This window comes from Saccopteryx bilineata, chromosome 1, assembly GCF_036850765.1.
Source record: "Saccopteryx bilineata isolate mSacBil1 chromosome 1, mSacBil1_pri_phased_curated, whole genome shotgun sequence".
NCBI lineage: Eukaryota > Metazoa > Chordata > Mammalia > Chiroptera > Emballonuridae > Saccopteryx > Saccopteryx bilineata.
This window is the reverse complement of record NC_089490.1, coordinates 215,332,207-215,352,804: the sequence shown is the minus strand read 5'-3', so window position 1 is coordinate 215,352,804 and position 20,598 is coordinate 215,332,207. Positions and strand designations below refer to the sequence as shown.

Genomic DNA, 20,598 nt, shown 5'->3' with positions numbered 1-20,598 from the left:
GCCGGAAGGGGCGTGGCTCATGCCGGAAGTCGGTGCGGCCTGGAAGTGCGGCTCGCGAAGGCCTCGGCTGAGAATGGCACCGGGAGGGAAGAGCAAAGGGAGGAAAAGAGACAGGGGCACGAAGGGGTGAGTGGCGAGCGCGTCCCCTGGGATGGGCTGGAGGGCAGGCGGGGGCGCGGCGTCCCTAAGCCTTGGCGTCGGTCTCTAGGCGGAGCCCGGACGGCGGCGGCGGCGGCGACGCGCCCCCGAGGGCCGACTACCTGGTGGGGCAGGTGGCCGATAGCTTGGTCCCCGGCGGGCGCCGCTCCAGAGGCCTCGCCGGTCAGCTGGCGGCCCTCTTCAGCTCCGGGGAGTCTCAGCTTCCGCCCGTGTACGTGCCTGTTCCCCAGGTGAGTCGCTAGTTCTTCCCGATGGTCCGTTGGGACAGCTTCAAAGCGAGAGCCTGCCTCGCAGGGCACGGCTTTTGACGTGGGGCACGCTTGCTGGATCGCAGGGGGCCTTTCCCGGCTGGGCGTGCCGGGGCGGGGGGGCTGACCTGGGAAGACCACGGAGTTATTTAGAAGGCTGAGATCTCACACATACCTTCAAACTTTTAAAAGGAAACCACCAAAAAACGCAAACGGGATGAGGAGGAAGAAAGTACATCCCGAATTCAAAGACCGTTTCTGCAAGAACCTGCAAAAAAGGTGAAAGTGAAGAAATTTTCTGATGTGGACAAAAAGTTGGCAGTCAGGTTGGTGAAATTCTTAGTTGACTAAAGAATTAAGGTGGTAAAGAAACTGAGATATTACACCTGCAATTTCCATCTTAATTTTTTTCTCATGTCATAGTTCTAACTGTGTTTATGTTTTCATAAAACATTTGTATCATGGAAAACTTTATAGGTATTCAACACTTGAAAAGATGAGGATCCCCATTTACCGAACAACAATGGCTCTTACCACTGGACCAGTCTTATTTCATCTTTACCCCTTAATAGCCCCGTCTTTATTTGAAAGCAAACCTGAGACTTATGTTTCATCTATAAATATTTCATCATCTGTATGAAAGATGACTTGGTTTTCTTAAACTTATTTATTAAGAGATCCATTTATTTTATTTATTAATGGAAATCCCCATTAGCTTAAAATTTCTTTCACAGTTTATTTGGATCAAGATCCAAATAGTACCAACACAGATTCCCAGTTAACTTTTTTCTTAGGTCTTTCAGGCTTCTTGTTTCTCTTTTCTCTCTCAGCAGATGGTCTTGTTGCCTGTTCAGAGAGCTACTAATTGCTAAGCATTGTGAATTACTTTTTATCTTCCTCCTTAATATATCTCTGCACACCTTTAATTTCTTCCTCTTCCCCTTCCCCTCCTTGTCCAAAGTTAATTCAGTCACGTGTGCTGTGTATAAAACTTACCTCCTCCTCAGCCTCCTTAGGGATATGCTATCAGACCTTCCTTTTCTCTTCTTTCCCATATCTTAGGTCTGCCTGCCATATAAGTATACTCAAGAGTCTCATCTTAAAAAAACATATATGCCTGACTAGGCATTGGTGCAGTGGATAGAGTGTTGGCCTGGGACGCTGAGGACCCAGTTTCAAAACTCCGAGGTCGCCCACTTGAGTGTGGTCACCAGTTTGAGTGTGGGATCATAAATATGACCCCATGGTCACTGGCTTGAGCAAAGGGTTACTGGCTCGATTGGAGCCCCCTTGGTCAAGGCACATATGAGAAAGCAATTAATGAACAACTAAGGTGCTGCAACTATGAGTTGATGCTTCTCTCTCCCTTCCTGTCTCTCTGTCTGCATCTCCCTCTCTCTTGCTAATAAATAAATAAATAAGAATAAAAATCCAACCAAACAAAATCTGGTCTATAGTCATTGTCTCTGTTTGGCACCATTCCCTCTGTCCTTGCCTTCATATTCAAGCTATTAGAAGTCTTTGTGTGGCTGTCTTCCTTTTTCTTCCTCTGTTTTCTCTCCCACTCATTGGCATTCTGGTTAGTTGTTGTGTTTGTTTTTTTGCGATCTGACCATATTTCTGAAACAGTGCTCACTGAAGCCATCCTGACCTACTTATTGTATTTAATAGGCAGTGGAGGCTTCATCTTATGAGTCTTATCCGCTACATTTCACATTGCTGCTTTTTCTTTCTTTTTCTTTCTCTCTTTCCTTTCTTTTTCTTTCTTTCTTTCTATTTAGAGAGAGGCAGGGAGAGAGAGATACAGAGACAGTATGTGCCCTGACTGGGGATTGAATCAGCAACCTCTGCACTTCAGGATGAAGCTCCAACCAACCAAGCTATCCTGCCAGGGCTACCTTGCTGCATTTCTTCTCAACACTATTGTTTTCTTCTGTAGCGATCTATTCTGATTCTTTCTTTGTCTGTTTCTTCTTGGTATTTTATTTTTTCTAACTGCTCCCTAGATGATAATTTTCCTCAAGATTCTGTTCACCATAATCTCATGACCTTTTTTCACTCTTCATTCTGGGCCATGTTGTTTGTTCCATGAACCACTGTTCTCTCCTTGCTCCTAATCATCAAACCTATGTGTCTGTTCGCCCACCACATCTGTACCTGTATATTCTGTATACACCTCAAATTCAAGAATGCTTCAGTCTAAGCTCATTATCCTCATCAAACTTGTTCCTACATGAGTGGGACCACCAGCCTTTCAGTTGCCTGAGCTGGTGACTTGGGAGTCCTAATGACACTGGGGTTTTTTTGTTTTTGTTTTTATTTTTCCACAGTGACAGAGACAGAGTCAGAGAGAGGGACAGACAGACAGGAATGGAGAGAGACAAGAAGCACCAATCATCAGTTTTTCATTGTGACACCTTAGTTGTTCATTGATTGCTTTCTCACATGTGCCTTGACCATGGGCCTTCAGCAGACCAAGTAACCCCTTGCTCAAGCCAGCAACCTTGGGTCCAAGCTGGTGAACTTTGCTCAAACCAGATGATCCCAAGCTCAAGCTGGCAACCTCGGGGTCTCGAACTGGGGTCCTCCACATCCCAGTCCGACGCTCTATCCATTGCACCACCACCTGGTCAGGCCTAATGACACTGTTTTTTTAATTATCTTTTATTTTATTTTAGAGAGAAAGGAAGGGAGAGAGAGAAACATCAATTTGTTGATCTACTTATTGATGCATTCATTGGTTTATATATTTTTTTTAATTTTTATTAATTTTAATGGGGTGACATCAATAAATCAGGGTACATATATTCAAAGAAAACATGTCCAGGTTATCTTGTCATTCAATTCTGTTGCATACCCATCACCCAAAGTCAGATTGTCCTCCATCACCTTCTGTCTAGTTTTCTTTGTGCCCCTCTCCCTCCTTCCCTCCCCCTGCCCCCTGTAACCACCACACTCTTGTCCATGCCTCTTAGTCTCGTTTTTACGTCCCACCAATGTATTGAATAATGCAGTTCTTGTTTTTTTCTGATTTACTTATTTCACTCTGTATAATGTTATCAAGATCCCACCATTTTGTTATAAGTGATCCGATGTCATCATTTCTTATGGCTGAATAGTATACCATGGTGTATATGTGCCACATCTTCTTTATCCAGTCTTCTATTTTTTTTTTTTACAGTGATTAAAGCCTTTAAGCAAACTCTTGGCCAACACAGCAAGAATCCATAAAAGAGTAGTGTCCTTAACATGTTCACCAAGTCCAAGTTGGCCCCAACACCATGCCAAGTCCCAGATAAATGCAACCCAACCCCAGTTCAGTCTGTTAGGAGCTGTCACAAGGAGCAGGAGTCCAGGAAAAGTCCACATCCAGAAAAAGTCCGCATGGCACTGGAATTGTTGTCACAATTCTATACTTTGCAGCTCACGTCCATGGTTGATTCTTATATATGCCCTGATAGAGGATTGAACCTGCAACCTTAGCATATCAGGATGACATCAACCAACTGATCTGCCCATTCAGGGTTTTAATTATCTTTTAAATCTGTCTTCTGCTGCCGACCCTTCCCTTGCTCTGGCTAATCTCTTGTCTTCCCAGCTACACACAGTTATAACTGTCTCCTTAGTGGTATGTCTTTTCTAGCCTTTTGACTAATTATCTTTTGCTCTGCTGCCCAAATGATTTTTTTAGGCATTCTCAGAGTCTTCAGTGGCTCCCTATCTTCTGTGAGATAAAAATCTAAGCACTTCTGCCTGACTTGTAGTGGCGCATGGATAAAGCGTTGACCTGGAACGCGGAGGTTGCCAGTTCGAAACCCTGCACTTGTCTGGTTAAGGCACATGTGGGAATTGATACTTCCTGTTCCTCCCCCCTTTCTTTCTCTCTCTCTCTCTCTCTAAAATGAATAAATAAAAAACAAAACATTTTTAAAAATCTAAGCACTTCTGCATAATAAAACAGTCCTCTAGACCTGGTTCCCACCTTACCATACTGTCCTTTCACTCCTGCTGTGTACTTTTATGTACTACAGTGAGCAAAAAATGAGACATGGACCTTTCCTTAGTGGATCTTATGCTTTACTGAGGTAGTAATAATGGTCAGCATTGCCTTGGCCAGTGGCATAGTGGATGGCACAGTGGATAGACTGTCATCCAGGAGCACTGAGGTCACCAGCTATATCCAGTGTCTTTGGCTAACCCCAAGAGTACCAACAATTCAAGCCCCAGTCAGGGCTCAATCCTGAGAGCACCAGCTCAACCCCAAGGTTGCCAGTTGGAGCCCTGGTCAGGGCATGTAGTAGAAGCAATCAGTGGGTGCACAACTAAGAACAATGAGTTAATGCTTCTTTCTCTCCCTTTCCCCCACCCCGTTCCTCTTTCTCAAAAATAAGAAATAAATAAATAAAAAGGTCAGCATTTACTGAAGACTGTGTAGTTGACACTGCCTTTCCTCTGAGAGGCCTTTTATGTTTCTTTTATGTTTCTATACCATGTATTATAAATGTTACCATTTTATCATGAACTTTGCTTTCCAGAGACTGGACTTCTTGAAAGGCCTTTAATAATTTCTATCTTTGTATGGCCAGAGGCTAGACTTCAGTAAAAATCCAGGAAATATTGAATGAATGAATGAGTGAATGAATGGCTCCTACTCCCCATTCTCTCCTCCTTACTCCTTAAGATCCCGGATCAGTTTTCTTGTTACATTGATGCTCAGACCTCATTTTATCCAGGTGCCCCAAGACTTTATATTGTATTTGCCGTTTCAAAATTTACTTTTGATAAGCAGTCCTTTAAATATAGTATTGCAGAACTAATCTAAGTAGGAAATCTGGTTTTTCCTATTGGCCAGATTGCTTTCACAAAATAAATAATTTGCAGGCATGTTGACCTTAAACACCCCCAGGGGTGCTGCAGTGCCCCTAGAGTTTCAGAGCAGAGAATGGAATTAGGCATTGGGAGAATGTCAGCTGAATCTCCCAAAATCTTTAAAATGAACCCACTGTTGCCTGACCAGCGATGGTGCAGTAGATAGAGCATCTGCCTGGATTGCAGAGGACCCAAGTTTGAAACCCCGAGGTTTCTGGTTTGAGCTTGGGATCATAAGGATGATCCCATAATCTGTGACCTGGTAGTTTTAACATATTTTCAGAAATGGAGCTTAACCTCTTCTGGCTGGAGTTTTCTAAAGATACTAGTCACTTTTTTGTAACATTACTTTTAAAATTTAGATATATTTGTGAATGGTATGTTTATATGTATTTAGGAAAGCCAGAAGTAGGTAGTAAATATTTCTTTAAAAAAAAATTTTTTAATATATATATTTTTTTATTTTATTTTATTTTATTTATTCATTTTTAGAGAGGAGAGAGAGACAGAGAGGGAGAGAGAGACAGAGAGAGAGAAGGGAGGAGCTGGAAGCATCAACTCCCATATGTGCCTTGACCAGGCAAGCCCAGGGTTTCGAACCGGTGACCTCAGCATTTCCAGGTCAACGCTTGATCCACTGCGCCACCACAGGTCAGACTTTTTTTTAATTTTTTTTAAAGATTTTATTTACTCATTTTAGAGAGGAGAGAGAGAAAGAGAATAGGGGGAAGAGCAGGAAGCATCAACTCCCATGTGTGTCTTAAGCGGACAAGCCCAGGGTTTCAAACTGGCGATCTCAATGTTCCAGGTCTACACTTTATCCATTGTGCTACCACAGGTCAGGCAGAAATATTTCTAATCACTGTGCTTTGTCTTATAGTAGAGCTGGCTTTCATGACTCCTTTTTTTTTTTGTTTTTTTTGGGGGGGTTTTGCCTTCAAAAGAGAAAACGCTCTAGCAAATGCTGGTTTAGAAGAAGAAATTCACCAGAACCAAAGGCAGAAAAGGAAAATTTCTCAGTCTGGTATTAAGATAGCATACAGAACAACAGTACTTGATGATGTAGATCACACAGCTGTCAATCAAAAGAAGAAAATTCAAGTCAACCAAGAAGAAGAGAGGATAAAGAATGAGAGAACTGTGTTTGTGGGGAATTTGCCTGTCACATGTAATAAGAAGGTGAGTGTGTAATCTGTAATATGGTAAGCCTCAGAGAAGGTATTAATTCCTAACTTTTTTTACTGTTCTCTTATTGAGGAAGCACACAATAAGTCATTGATATATAACTTCATTATGAATGACTACATAAAGCATTCTGTAGATTATCTTCACCCTCCTTTCTGTTCCTATAGTCACGGCCCTAATTCAGGCCAATCTTACTTGACCCAAAATTACCTCCTGTCATAGCCACTGTGTGCAGGGGCCTTTATCTCTTTCCTTCATTGCTCTTTCTCTGGCACTGGAAACAGTGCCCAGCACATAACAGAGGCTCTATAAACATTTATTGTGTAACTGAATGAATACATTCTAGGTTTCTATGTAGGGGCTCACTAAACCAAAACAGAAAACATGCCCTTTTTGTGAGTTGACTTGACAATTGGCAATCTCCTGGGTCAAAATCCTGCTCATCTTTCCTGGCCTACTGTGGCACAGTGGGCAGAGAGCATCAACCTGGGACTCTGAGGTCACCAGTGTGAAACCAAGGGCTTGCCCAGTCAAGGCACTTAAGACAAACAACCATTAAACAACTACAGTGAAGCAACTATGAGTTGATACTTTTCATTACCACCCACCTTCCTCTCTCTAAAATCAATAAATAAAAATCTTAAAAAAAAAAAATTCTGCTCATCTCTTGAAGGATAGTTTTGTTTTTTGTTAATTTTTTTTTTAGTGAGAGAGACAGACAGGAAGGGAGATGAGAAGCATCAACCTGTAGTTGTGGCACATTAGTTGTTTATTGATTGCTTTCTCATCTGTGCCTAGACAAGGGTGAGGGAGGTTCCAGCCAAGCCAGTGACCTTGGGCTTCAAGCCAGCAACTATGGGGTCATGTCAGTGATCCCACACTCAAGCCAGTGACGCCTGGTGTCTTCAGGGTTTGGAACCTGGGTCCACAGCATCCTAGGTTGATGGTGTATTCCAGGGGTCCCCAAACTTTTTACACAGGGGGCCAGTTCACTGTCCCTCAGACCATTGGAGGGCCGCCACATACAGTGCTCCTCTCACTGACCACAAGTGAAAGAGGTGCCCCTTCCAGAAGTGTGGTGGGGGCGGAAAATGGCTTCAGGGGGCCGCATGCAGCCTGTGGGCCATAGTTTGGGGGCGCTTGCTCTATTCACTGCGCCACCACCTAATCAGGCTTTTTGAAGGACAATTTAAATTCCACTTTTTAAATAAAACAGTACAAAATAACTGACTTCCTGGTTTTTCCTTTTCCCTCATATACTTGTCTCCTAGCATTTGATTCGTGATTATTTTATTTTATTTGAGGGTTTTATTTTTAACTTTTTTTTTTTTTTTTTTTAATTTAGAGAGGTCAGTGAGAGAGAGAGGAGGGGGGAGGAGCAGGAAGCATCAACTCCCATATGTGCCTTGACCAGGCAAGCCCAGGGGTTTTTTTTGTTTTGTTTCTTTACAGGACAGAGAGAGAGTCAGAGAGAGGGATAGACAGGGACAGACAGACAGGAACGGAGAGAGATGAGAAGCATCAATCATCAGTTTTTCCTTGCGACACCTTAGTTGTTCATTGATTGCTCTCTCATGTGCCTTGACCATGGGCCTTCAGCAGACCGAGTGACCCCTTGCTCAAGCCTGTGACCTTGGGTTCAAGCTGGTGAACATTTGCTCAAACCAGATGAACACACACTCAAGCTGGCTACCTCGGGGTCTCGAACCTGGGTCCTCTGCATCCCAGTCCTACACTCTATCCACTGCGCCACCGTCTGGTTAGGCAATTTTTTTTTATATTTATTTTTTTTTACAGAGACAGAAAGAGGGATAGACAGGGACAGACAGACAGGAACGGAGAGATGAGAAGCATCAGTCATTAGTTTTTCATTGCGCATTGCGACACCTTAGTTGTTCATTGACTGCTTTCTCACATGTGCCTTGACCGTGGGCCTTCAGCAGACCGAGTAACCCCTTGCTCGAGCCAGCGACCTTGGGTCCAAAATGGTGAGCTTTTGCTCACACCAGATGAGCCCCCGCTCAAGCTGGCAACCTCGGGGTCTCAAACCTGGGTCCTCGGCATCCGAGTCTGGCGCGCCATCCACTGCACCACTGCCTGGTCAGGCTAGGGTTTTGAACCGGCAGCCTCAGCATTCCAGGTCGATGCTTTATCCACTGCGCCACCACAAGTTATGCCTGATTTGTGATTATTTTATAGAACAGAACACATCTGTAGCATAGTTTTGGTTATTGATCTTCCTGTCAGATTGTAAGAGGCTCCAGGGAGGGGAGTATATGCAGTGCTTTGCACATTCAATACAATATTTATGAATTAGAATTGATTGGTCCTTGCCGATGGCTTTGTGAATAAAGCATCCGCCCAGCCTGTGGACTTCCTGGGTTTGATTTCCTCTGCCTTCCCTCCCCTTTTTCTCCCCCTTCTCTCCCCCTTTTCTCCCCCTTCTCTCCCCCTTTTCTCCCCCTTCTCTCCCCCTTTTCTCCCCCTTCCCTCCCTTTTCCCTCCCTCTTCCCATCCTGCAGCCAGTGACTTGATTGGTTTGAGTGTGGCCTGGGTGCTAAGAATAGTTCGGTAGAGGATTGACCCCAGATGGAGTTGCTAGGTGGATCCCAGTCGGGGCACATGTGGGGTCTGCCTCACTCTCTCTCCTCATTTAAAAAAAAAAAATTGATTGTAATTCTAGCTGTAGAACAATACATTGTTCATATCCTAAATCTGTTGTAAGAATATCATAAAATTCACCAGACTTTTTTTCATTCCCCTTGTCCTGATTCCAGACAGTGGGAGAATTTCTCATAGTGATACAGCGGTTCCTTGTTGATTGCAGGGATTAGGTTCCAGAATCTCCCGCAATAGGTGAAAATCTGCAAAGTAGCGACCTTATATATTTTTTTATTTAAATGTATTTTAAGGCTTTATAAACCCTCCTCACACTCTTATAAACCTTTCTCAGTTACTAACCTTTCCCACACTCATAAAAACTTTCTATGCTCTTAAACACTTTCTAGACTCTTAAACCTATGTAATTTTAACAACATATGAAATTCTATATGGGTCCTCACCAGTGAATATACTGCAACTTAAATGATGAAGATGATGCCTGACCAGGCGGTGGCGCAGTGGGTAGAGCATCGAACTGGGATGCAGAGGACCCAGGTTCGAGACACCGAGGTCACCAGCTTGAGCACAGGCTCATCTGGTTTGAGCAAAGCTCACCAGCTTAGACCCAAGGTCACTGGCTCGAGCAAGGGGTTGCTCAGTCTGCTGTAGCACCACAGTCAAGGCACATATGAGAAAGCAATCAATGAACAACTAAGGTGTCACAACAAAAAACTGATGATTGATGCTTCTCATCTCTCTCCGTTCCTGTATGTCTGTCCCAATCTATCCCTGTCTGACTCTCTCTCTCTCTCTGTCTCTGTAAAAACAAAAACAAAACAAAACAAAAAAATGATGAAGATGATGAGTTAGCTGTGCAGTACTGATGATGAAGGTGATGACAATGAAATGAATGTACTATACTGCCACAAAGAGCATTACAGCTCTTCTGAAGGCACCACTTCAGGCACTTCATCAGGTGGTGCAGTACCATACGTGCAAGTCTTGATTGACTCATCTGCTGTACGCTATGTATTTTTTTTTTTTATGTATTTTTCTGAAGCTGGAAACGGGGAGAGACAGTCAGACAGACTCCCGCATGCGCCCGACCGGGATCCACCCGGCAAGCCCACCAGGGGTGACGCTCTGCCCACCAGGGGGTGATGCTCTGCTCCTCAGGGGCATCGCTCTGTTGCGACCAGAGCCACTCTAGCGCCTGGGGCAGAGGCCAAGGAGCCATCCCCAGTGCCCGGGCCATCTTTGCTCCAATGGAGCCTCGCTGTGGGAGGTGAAGAGAGAGACAGAGAGGAAGGAAGGAGAGGGGGAGGGGTGGAGAAGCAGATGAGAGCTGCTCCTGTGTGCCCTGGCCGGAAATCGAACCCGGGACTTCTGCACGCCAGGCCGACGCTCTACCACTGGGCCAACCGGCCAGGGCCTGTACACTATATATTTTATTTCGACTTAATATTCTTTTACTATGTTTTAATTAATATTTTTATAGTTTTTAAGTTTTTAGGCTAGAAAATGCTTATTTTACCACAAAAATAGTTAAAATAATAAATATATAAAAATACCTATATACCGCAAAATCCTGCGATATAGTGAAAAATCTGCAATACAAAATTAGATATATACAATTAAAAAATCCATGATACAATGAGACTGAGAAAAGTGAACTGCAATATGGCAAGGGACAACTGTATAAGCATTCTCAATGTTTGTTTCTAGTTTAAGCCAATGTGAAATGAGAGAATCTATGGAATTTATAATCTTAATTTAATCTTAGTGGTAAAGATTATCAAAGATTGAAAGACAAAATTGTATACCTTATGGATACTAATTCAGCTTTCATTGTGTTTTCTTTTTTCCTAATTTTCAGTAAAGTTTGTTTGTCTTCCAACTTGAATAGTTACCTGCTTTTTCTGAAATGTTCTTAAAATAAAACCTGGCAGTAAAAGATCATTAGACAGGCCCTGGCTGGGTTTGCTCAGTCAGTTTATAGCATCATCCCAGTATGTCATGGTTGCATGCTCAGTCCTCAGGGCACATTCTCAACCAATGAGTACATAAATAAGTGAAACAACAAATCAATGTTTCTCTTTCTCCCCCTCTCGCTCTCTCCCCCTCTCCCTCTTCCCACTCTCTTTCTTCCTTTCTCCCTCCCTCTTTTACTCTAAAATCAACTTTAAAAAAAAAAAGATTATCACACAGTTTTACTTTTTGTAGCACCCAATTTGATATTCTGGAAGTGTACTAAAGTGTGTATATATATATATATATATATATATATTTTTTTTTTTTTTTTAGAAGCTGAAGTCACTTTTTAAAGAGTATGGACCAATAGAATCTGTACGATTTCGTTCTGTGGTATGTTTTCTTCACCCTTAGAACTGCACAATCTTGAGACACTGCATTTAAATCAGACTTGTTATCATGTTGGGATAACACAACATGAGGGATGAGCACTTGACTTTAACCTTTTGAATCAAGAGGTTCCAATCTAACCCAAGAGAGGAGTTGCTTTTAGCATATATTTCTGACTCTTGTCTTTATTAAACAATTTAGTGAGTTCACATAGTAAAATGATACCATGGTTACTTAAACCAGCGCTATATTTGGAGGGAGGATGGGTGACCTGTGTTTGCTGTGTCAGTTGAGTAGGTGGGAATGCCTACTCAAGATATTACTCAAGCCCTGGCCGGTTGGCTCAGCGGTAGAGCGTCGGCCTAGCGTGCGGAGGACCCGGGTTCGATTCCCGGCCAGTGCACACAGGAGAAGCGCCCATTTGCTTCTCCACCCCTCCGCCGCGCTTTCCTCTCTGTCTCTCTCTTCCCCTCCCGCAGCCAAGGCTCCATTGGAGCAAAGATGGCCTGGGCGCTGGGGATGGCTCTGTGGCCTCTGCCTCAGGCGCTAGAGTGGCTCTGGTCGCAACATGGCGACGCCCAGGATGGGCAGAGCATCGCCCCTGGTGGGCAGAGTGTTGCCCCATGGTGGGCGTGCCGGGTGGATCCCGGTCGGGCGCATGCGGGAGTCTGTCTGACTGTCTCTCCCTGTTTCCAGCTTCAGAAAAATTAAGGGAAAAAAAAAAAAAAGATATTACTCAAGATATAGCATTCCTGAAGTTGTAGGCTTTCAATGTGGAAGGTTTGTGTGGCTTCTGTACATAGTATTTTTTTTCTTAATTTGCAAAGATTTATTTACTCATTACCATGAAGGTTTTCATGAAATAAATAGCCAAAATATAGATGTGTGCTTTAAACAGGTATTCTACACTTTTTTTTTTTATTCATTTATTTTTTACAGAGACAGAGAGTGAGTCAGAGGGATAGACAGGGATAGACAGACAGGAACGGAGAGAGATGAGAAGCATCAATCATCAGTTTTTTCTTGTGACACTTTAGTTGTTCATTGATTGCTTTCTCATATGTGCCTTGACTGCGGGCCTTCAGCAGACCAAGTAACCCCTTGCTGGAGCCAGCGTCCTTGGGTCCAAGCTGGTGAGCTTTTGCTCAAACGAGATGAGCCCGCGCTCAAGCTGGCGACCTCGGGGTCTCGAACTTGGGTCTTCTGCATCCCAGTCCGACACTCTATCCACTGAGCCACCACTTGGTCAGGCTTTTTCTTTTTTTTTTTAATTTTTAAATTTTATATAGAGAATTAACTTTAACACAGTGACATAGACCAATAAGAGTACATAAGTTTCACGTAAACATTTCTATGGCATTTGAACTGTTGATTATGCTCTACATTTAAAGTCAATTTAATGTTAAAACTATATAAGCCCTGGTCACAGAGCTTGGTTGGTTAGAGCATTTTCCTGAAGTGCAGAGATTGCTGGTTCGATCCTAGGTTAGGACACATATAGGAACAGCTTAATGTTCCTGTCTCCTCTCTCTCCCCCTCTAAAATCAATAAAATAAACATTTTAAGAAAAACTATGTAAGTATATAGTATCTGACTTCATCAAGTGAACACTGTAGACCAGTAACAGCCGTGTTTCTTGGAGCATGAAATAAACATTATTCATAACTTTTAGAGATGTAATTAGTGTGTATTAGAACATAGGAAATATTTTTTACTTGTCTAACAGCTCTTTCTCACTGATTCTCTAAAATGGGGTTTCTCAACCTTGATACAATTGACCTTGTGCTGGATGAATCTTTGCTGTTGGAGGCTGTCCTGTGCATTATAGGATATTCGGCAGTCTCTCTGGCGTCTACCTGTTTGATACCTGTAGCACCCTGCCCACCCCAGCTGTAACAACCAAAACTATCTCCAGACATTGCCAGATGTCTCCCATGGGCAAAGCTGCTCATTTCTCCCAAAGTGCACATTTCCCAAGGCTTTGGCACAATTTCAGTCATTTTTATACTGGTAATTGTTTCTCATTTTTATCAGTTTTGTCTGCCCTTCCGAGTCCCACTTCCCCGTATCAGGCATTGCCTGGTGTCTTGCCAGGACCCCGATGTCAGCATTCTTGTGCTTTCCTCCATCTAGCCCCAGCCCAGCCTCTGCTGCCTGCTGGATTTTTGTGTGACTTGGTACCACCAGGCTGTGAACCTAGTCGTTGCCCTTAATGCTTTTCTTTGTCCCACCCAGCTTAGTGTTTGTCATCCCTTCCTGTTTTTCAACTGTGGTTTCTTCCCAAGATGAATCCTTTTCATATCTTTTCCATATACATTCTCATTACCTCTTGTCAGAATAGCTGCATAGGCCTATCATGGTTCCTGCCTGCTGTCTCCCTCGAGTTTATCCAGCATGCCACTGTTGACTTAATCTTCCTAAAGGACTTCTTTCTGTGGCTCCTGCCTGATGTCCTCCCATGAACATTACAGCAAAGTTGTGTCTGATTCAGTATTTCCCTAGAATGTTTTTAATCAGAGTATATCAGAGTTAGATGATTTTTTTAAGGTTTTATTTATTCATTTTAGAGAGAGGAGAGAAAGAGACAGAGAGAGGGAGAAGGGGGGAGGAGCAGGAAGCATCAACTCCATATGTGCCTTGACCAGGCAAGCTCAGGGTTTCGAACCAGCAACCTCGGCGTTCAAGGTCGACGCTTGATACACAATACACTGTGCCACCACAGATCAGGCAGAGTTAGATATTTAGAAGTTAGTTAATTTGAAGTAATATTTCAAATAATGAATTTTCTTTAATTCTTTTTCTTTCCTTTTAAAAGATTCCAGCAGAGGGAACTTTGTCCAAAAAGTTGGCTGCAATAAAGTAAGTTTATAATTAGAAAAAGAGAGCAAGTTTAAACTCTCATTTTGGTTAAAATTGAGATCATTTTTTAACTTCAAAGTTTTTTTTCATAATCACAGTTTTAATTTATTTTGTCGGTATCTTATCTCTAGCATTTGATTTATTAAAATGTGACATTTATATTATGATACATAGTAAAAAACACTGGATATACTTTTTAAGATATTGTATTTTGATTTTCTGAGGGGTTTTTTTGTTTTGTTTTGTTTTTGGTATTTTTCTGAAGCTGGAAACTGGGAGGCAGTCAGACAGACTCCCGCATGCGCCCCACAGGGATCCACCCGGCACACCCACCAGGGGCGAGGCTCTGCCCACCAGGGGGCGATGCTCTGCCCCTCCGGGGCTTTGGGCTTTGTTCTGCCGCGACCAGAGCCACTCCAGCGCCTGGGGCAGAGGCCAAGAAGCCATCCCCAGTGCCTGGGCCATCTTTGCTCCAATGGAGCCTTGGCTGAGGGAGGGGAAGAGAGAGACAGAGAGGAAGGAGGGGCTGGAGAAGCAAATGGGCGCTTCTCCTATGTGCCCTGGCCGGGAATCGAACCCAGGTCCCCCGCACGCCAGGCCGACACTCCACCGCTGAGCCAACCGGCCAGGGCTTTCTGAGGTTTTGATGTTTATTTTTTATTGAATTTATTGGGTGACTTTGATTAATAAAATTATAGGTTTCAGGTATACAATTCTATTAATACATCTATATGTGTGTGTGTGTGTGTGTGTGTATATATATATATATATATATAGTATATGTGTGTATGTGGGGGTTTTTTGTTTTTTTTTTAGTGAGGGAGAGAGATGAGAAGTATCAAGTCATAGTTATGGCACCTTAGTTGTTCATTGATTGCTTCACATATGTGCCTTGACTGGGAGGCTCCAGCCGACCCAGTGACCATGAGGTCATGTCTATGATCCCATGCTCAAATGAGCAACCCTGTACTCCAGCTGGTAACCTCGAGATTTTAAACCTGGGTCCTCAGTGCCCCAGGCTGACACTCTATCCACTGCATCACCGCCTGGTCAAGCATATCGTCTGTATATTGTATTGTGTGTTTGCCACCTAGTAACTTCATAGATTTTTATATTTGGATAATACATCATGATTTACTATTCCCTTATATCTGTACTAGCACATAAATTTGTTAAATGTTTGTCTTTAAGCTCTATCATAAGTTGTAGAGTCATGGAAAATATTGTATGAAAACCTACTAAAAAAGGTGCCATAAGAAATTTCAAGGATCTTTAATCAGGTGTAGTGTTTGAAGAGCATAGGAAGGTTTTGCATCCAGCTCTAGCTGGATAGCTCAGTTGGTTGGAGCATCAGCCCAAAGTGCAAAGGTTGTTGATTCGAACCCCAGTCAGGCACATATAGGAACAGATTGATATTCCCATGTCTCTCGCTTTCTTTCTCTCTCGCTGAAATCAATAAATAAAAATTAAAAAAAAAGTTTTGCATCCAAATATTATATAGTATAAATCTTTTTTTAAATATTTTGATTTTTTAAATTTATTTTTTGTAGAGGGGTGGGAGGAGAGAGAGAAACCTTGATTTGTTGTTCCATTCATTCATGCCATCATTGATTGACTCTTGTAATGGGGTTTTTTTTCTTTTTTTTAATTGACTTTGGAAAAAGAGAGGAAGCGGGTGTGGAAAGAGAGAGAAACATTCATTTGTTGTTCCACTTTGTTGTATATTCACTGGTTGCTTCCTGTATATATATGCCTGACCAGGAACCAAACACGCAACCTTGGCATTTTGGGACGATGCTGTGACCGATCTACGTGGTCAGGTCTCAGCATGATGGTTTTGAGATGCCTCCGTATTGCTAGGTGCTCAGTGGCTTCTACCAGTTGATGGACATTCAGGTTATTTCTAGTTTTTGACTGTCATGAGTAAAAGTACTAAAAACATTCATGTCCAGGTCATGTCTCTTAAAAAAAGTACCTGGAGGTGTAGGATTGCTAGGGCTCTGTCTTTTTTTTTTTTCTAAGTGAGAAGTGGAGAGGCAGAGGGACTCCCAAATGCACCCCTACCAGGATCCAGCTGGCAAGCCCCCTATGGGGCGATACTCTGCCCATCTGGGGCCATTGCTTTGTTGCTCAGCAACTGAGCTATTTTAGCACCTAAGGCGAGGCCATTGAGCTATCCTCAGTGCCCAAGGCCAACTTGCTCCATTTGAGCCAAGGCTGCAGGAGGGGAAGAGATAGAAGGAAGAGGGAGAGAAGTGGAGAAGCAGATGGTCACTTCTCTTATGGGCCCTGACCAGGAATCCAACCTGGCACATCCACAATGGGCCAATGCTCTACTACCGAACCACTGGCCAGGACCCGGTGTTTTAACTTTCATAGAATCTGCAAATTATTTTCCAGAGTGGTTGCACATTTTACAGTCTTCCAACAGCAGCACTTGGTGTTTTTGTTGTAGCCATTCTAAATGCTTGTCTTTGTGGCTTTAATTTGTATTTTGCTAATGACTAAAGATAGTAGGTATCTTTTCATGTGTTTATTGGCTATTCTTTGGTGAAGTGTAAGTTCAGAAATTTTCTAGTGGCTTATTGAGTTGTGAAGAGTTCTTGATGTATTCTGGATGCAGAACCTTTTTCTGATGTGTTTTGCCCTGGTCTGTGGCTAGCCGTTTTAAGGAATTATTTTTAAGAGCAAAAGAGTTTTGTTCTTGGCCCTGGCTGGTTGGCTCAGTGGTAGAGCGTCGGCCTGGCGTGCAGGAGTCCCGGGCTCAATTCCTGGCCAGGGCACACAAGAGAAGCGTCCATCTGCTTCTCCACCCCTCCCCCTCTCCTTCTGCTCTGTCTCTCTCTTCCCCTCCTGCAGCCAAGGCTCCATTGGAGCAAAGTTGGCCTGGGCACTGAGGATGGCTCTGTGGCCTCTACCTCAGGTGCTAGAATGACTGGTTGCAACAGAGCAACGCCCCAGATGGACGTGCGGGGTGGATCCCGGTCGGGCGCATGCGGGAGTCTGTCTGACTGCCTCCCCGTTTCCAACTTCAGAAAAATACAAAAAAAAAAGTTTTGTTCTTTGTTTTTTCTTTTTAAGATGAGAGGAGTGGAGAGTGATGAGAAGCATCAACTTGTAGTTGCGTCACTTTTAGTTTTTTATTGATTGCTTTTCATACATGCCTAGACTGGGGAGGGGGGGTTCAAGCTGAGCCAGTGACCTTTGGTCTCAAACCAGCAACCATGAGATCATTTCTATGATCCCATACTCAAGCCGGCAAGCCCGCACTCAAGCCAACAACCTGGACCTCTGCGTCCCAGGTTGATGCTTTATCCAGTGTGCTACCACCAATCAGGTAAAGAGCAGAAGTTTTAAATATGATTGAAGTTTTAGTTTAAAGTGGTCTGGGAGGGCATTGGTCCAGTCTCAGATGCAGGCCCTCTGTTGCTGTGTCTCAAAAGTGTGCCTGAGCCTGACCAGGCGGTGGCACAGTGAATAGGGTGTCAGACTGGGATGCAGAGGACCCAGGTTCAAGACCCTGAGGTCGCCAGATTGAGCGTAGGCTCATCTGGTTTGACCAAAGCTCACCAGCTTGGACCCAAGGTCACTGGCTTGAGCAAGCGGTTACTCGGTCTGCTGTAGCCCCACGGTCAAGGCACATATGAGAAAGCAATTAATGAACAACTAAGATGTCGCAACAAAAAACTGATAATTGTTGCTTCTCATCTCTTCGTTCCTGTCTGTCTGTCCCTATTTATCCCTCTCTCTGACTCTCACTGTTTAAAAAAAAAAAGTGTGCCTGATTGGCGCTCCTTCCCTTGGTTGCCAAACTCTGCCCTGTGCCTTTGGTGGGTCTTGCCAGGCAGTAGGCCTCCCTTCCTCTGGCCACAAGAGGTCTTCCCTGTGCTGGTGTGAGGTTATGTGGAGGAGGGGAGTTTGCTTCTCCTCCCCTAGCGGCTTAGCCTCCTCTGCCACAGGGAGAAGAATGCTGGGGACAGGGCATTGTGCCTACCCCAAGCCACCTTTGGCCCTTCTGTTCTCCTGGATCATATTCCCTGTAGATGTTCTTGGGCTCCTGCCTGCCCTCAGTCTTTCTTTGGGACCCTGGTGGAGCAGGTGAGTGGGCACCCATCCTGTGTCCGTGGCCTACAGCAATTCCATTTCAGGCCTACCTGAAAAATTGTAGTTGAACTCTTCTTTGGTCACGCATGCTTGTCTTGTGCCCAGCCTGAGAGCAGTGCTGCCCCTGTCTCCTTGGACTGGCCTGTTCATTCTTGGTTTCTAGGTTGCTTGCTTCCCCTTGACTTCAGCCCTCTGCTGGCTTCAACCAAAGTTGTGATGTCGTGGCTTATCTGGTTTATTGTTTTGGCAGGTAGGATGCTATTCCTGGCTTTTTCCCTTCTGGGTGGACGTAGAGCTCTAGGTATCATTAACATCTGGATGTCTGGATGTCATTAGTTCAGAATCCTCCATCATGCTTCATGCAGGACCCATTCTTGCCGTGTACAGAGGGGTAGAGCCATGTGCTGGCTGTTGTCCCTGCACCGTGGAGATCATTTCTCATAGAGTAGCAGAGTGTACTGTAATGATTAAGTTTCTTTTAAAAGTCACTTTCTACCCTGGCCGGTTGTCTCAGTGGGTAGATTGCGGCCCAGCATGCAGATGTCCCAGGTTCTATTCTCGGTCAGGGCACACAGGAGAAGTGACTATCTGCTTCTCTTCCCCTCCCTCTCCTTTTTCTCTCTCTTTTACTCTCTCACAGCCAGTGGCTCGATTGATTCAAGTGTCAGCCCTCGGCTTCGAGGATAGCTCAGTTGATTTGAGTATCATCCCCAGAGAGGGTTGCTGTGTGGATCCCAGTCAGGGCGCATGTGGGAGTCTTGTTTCCCTTCCTATCACTTAAAAAAAAGTCACTTTCTAGCCTGACCTGTGGTGGCGCAGTGGATAAAGCATCGACCTGGAAATGCTGAGGTCGCTAGTTCGAAACCCTGGGCTTGCCTGGTCAAGGCACATATGGGAGTTGATGCTTCCGGCTCCTCCCCCTTCTCTCTCTCTCTGTCTTTCTCTCCTCTCTCTCGGTCTCTCTCTCTCCTCTAAAAATGAATAAATAAAAAAAAAAAATTAAAAAAAATGTTTCATTAAATAAATTAAAAAAAGTCACTTTCTAGTTATGTTGTCTTGTGTTTGTCTTAGTTCGTTGAGGCTGTTATAACAAAATGTCACAGACTGGGTGGCTTATAAACAGCAGAAATTTATTTTTTACATTTTTGGAAGCTGGAAAGCCTGAGATCCTAGTGCAACAGGGTTGTGTTGTGTTGAGGGCCAGTGCTTCTTGCTGTGTTCGTATTTGGCTGAAGGGTCTGAGAGCTCTGGGGGAGTCTCTTATATAAGAGCATTAGCCTGACCTGACCAGGCAGTGGTGCAGTGGATGGACCATTGGCCTGGGACATGGAGGACCCAGGTTTGTAACTCCAAGATCACAGGCTTGCGTGCAGACTCACTGGCTTGAGTGTGGGGTGACTGGCTTGAGCTTGGGATTATGGACATGACCTCATGGTCGCTGGCTTGAGCCCAAGTATCACTGGCTTGAAGCCCATGGGTCACTGGTTTGAAGCCCAAGTTTACTGGTTTCAGCCCAAGGTTGCTGACTGAAGCAAGGGGTCACTGGCTTGGCTGGAGCCGCCTGGTTAAGGCACATATGAGAAAGTAATCAATGAACAACTAAGGTGCCACAACAAAGAATTGATGCTTCTCATCTCTCTCCCTTCCTATCTGTCCCTGTTTCTTTCTTTCTCTTTCTCTCTCTCTCTCTAAAATAAAAAAGCATTAGCTTTATCTGTGGTGGCGTAGTGGATAAAGCATCAATCTGGAATGTTGAGGTCACCAGTTCAAAACCCCGGGCTTGCCCAGTCAAAGCATATACAAGAAGCAACTATGAGTTGATGCTTCCCACTTCTCTGCACTCTTTTTCTTTCTCTCTCGCTCTTTCTTTTTCTGTCTCCTCTCTCTAAAAATCAATAAATTAAAACAAAAAAATTTATAAGACCACCAATCCTGTTTATGAGTACTTTATCCTCATGATCTAAACATCTCGCAAAAGCCCACCTCTTATTATCATCACATTGGGCACTGAATGGATTTCCACATATGAATGTTGGGGGGAGGGGGTTGGCACAAACATTAAGACAGTGTTATACTAGGACATATTGGATTCAGATGTCAGCAGCAGTGCATTTCATGGAAGGAGGACAGCTCTGGAGTCAGCCAGACTTGGTTGTTTTTGTTTTTTGGGTTTTTTAAAAAGATTTTATGTATTGATTTTACAGAGAGAGGA

The 20,598-nt window shown here is 43.9% G+C and overlaps 1 protein-coding gene across 6 annotated transcripts in view; it reads left to right on the top strand.

The window, feature by feature from the left end:
• The first annotated feature begins 8 nt into the window (after positions 1–8).
• RBM34 (RNA binding motif protein 34) overlaps positions 9–20,598 on the top strand; it is a 32,386-nt gene continuing 11,796 nt past the window's right edge. For 4 of the 6 annotated variants that reach the window (XR_010726089.1, XM_066235680.1, XM_066235703.1 and 1 more), the window contains exons 1-7: positions 9–126; positions 209–389; positions 600–733; positions 5,769–5,927; positions 6,221–6,455; positions 11,367–11,426; positions 14,239–14,282. Coding sequence is in view for 5 of the 6 variants with exons in the window: in XM_066235680.1 (XP_066091777.1) it covers positions 20–126; positions 209–389; positions 600–733; positions 5,769–5,927; positions 6,221–6,455; positions 11,367–11,426; positions 14,239–14,282 (920 nt within the window). In the remaining variant the exon portion in view is untranslated. The remainder of the gene's footprint in view (positions 127–208; positions 390–599; positions 734–5,768; positions 5,928–6,220; positions 6,456–11,366; positions 11,427–14,238; positions 14,283–20,598) is intronic. The other 2 variants (XM_066235694.1, XM_066235687.1) reach the window with 2 other exon arrangements.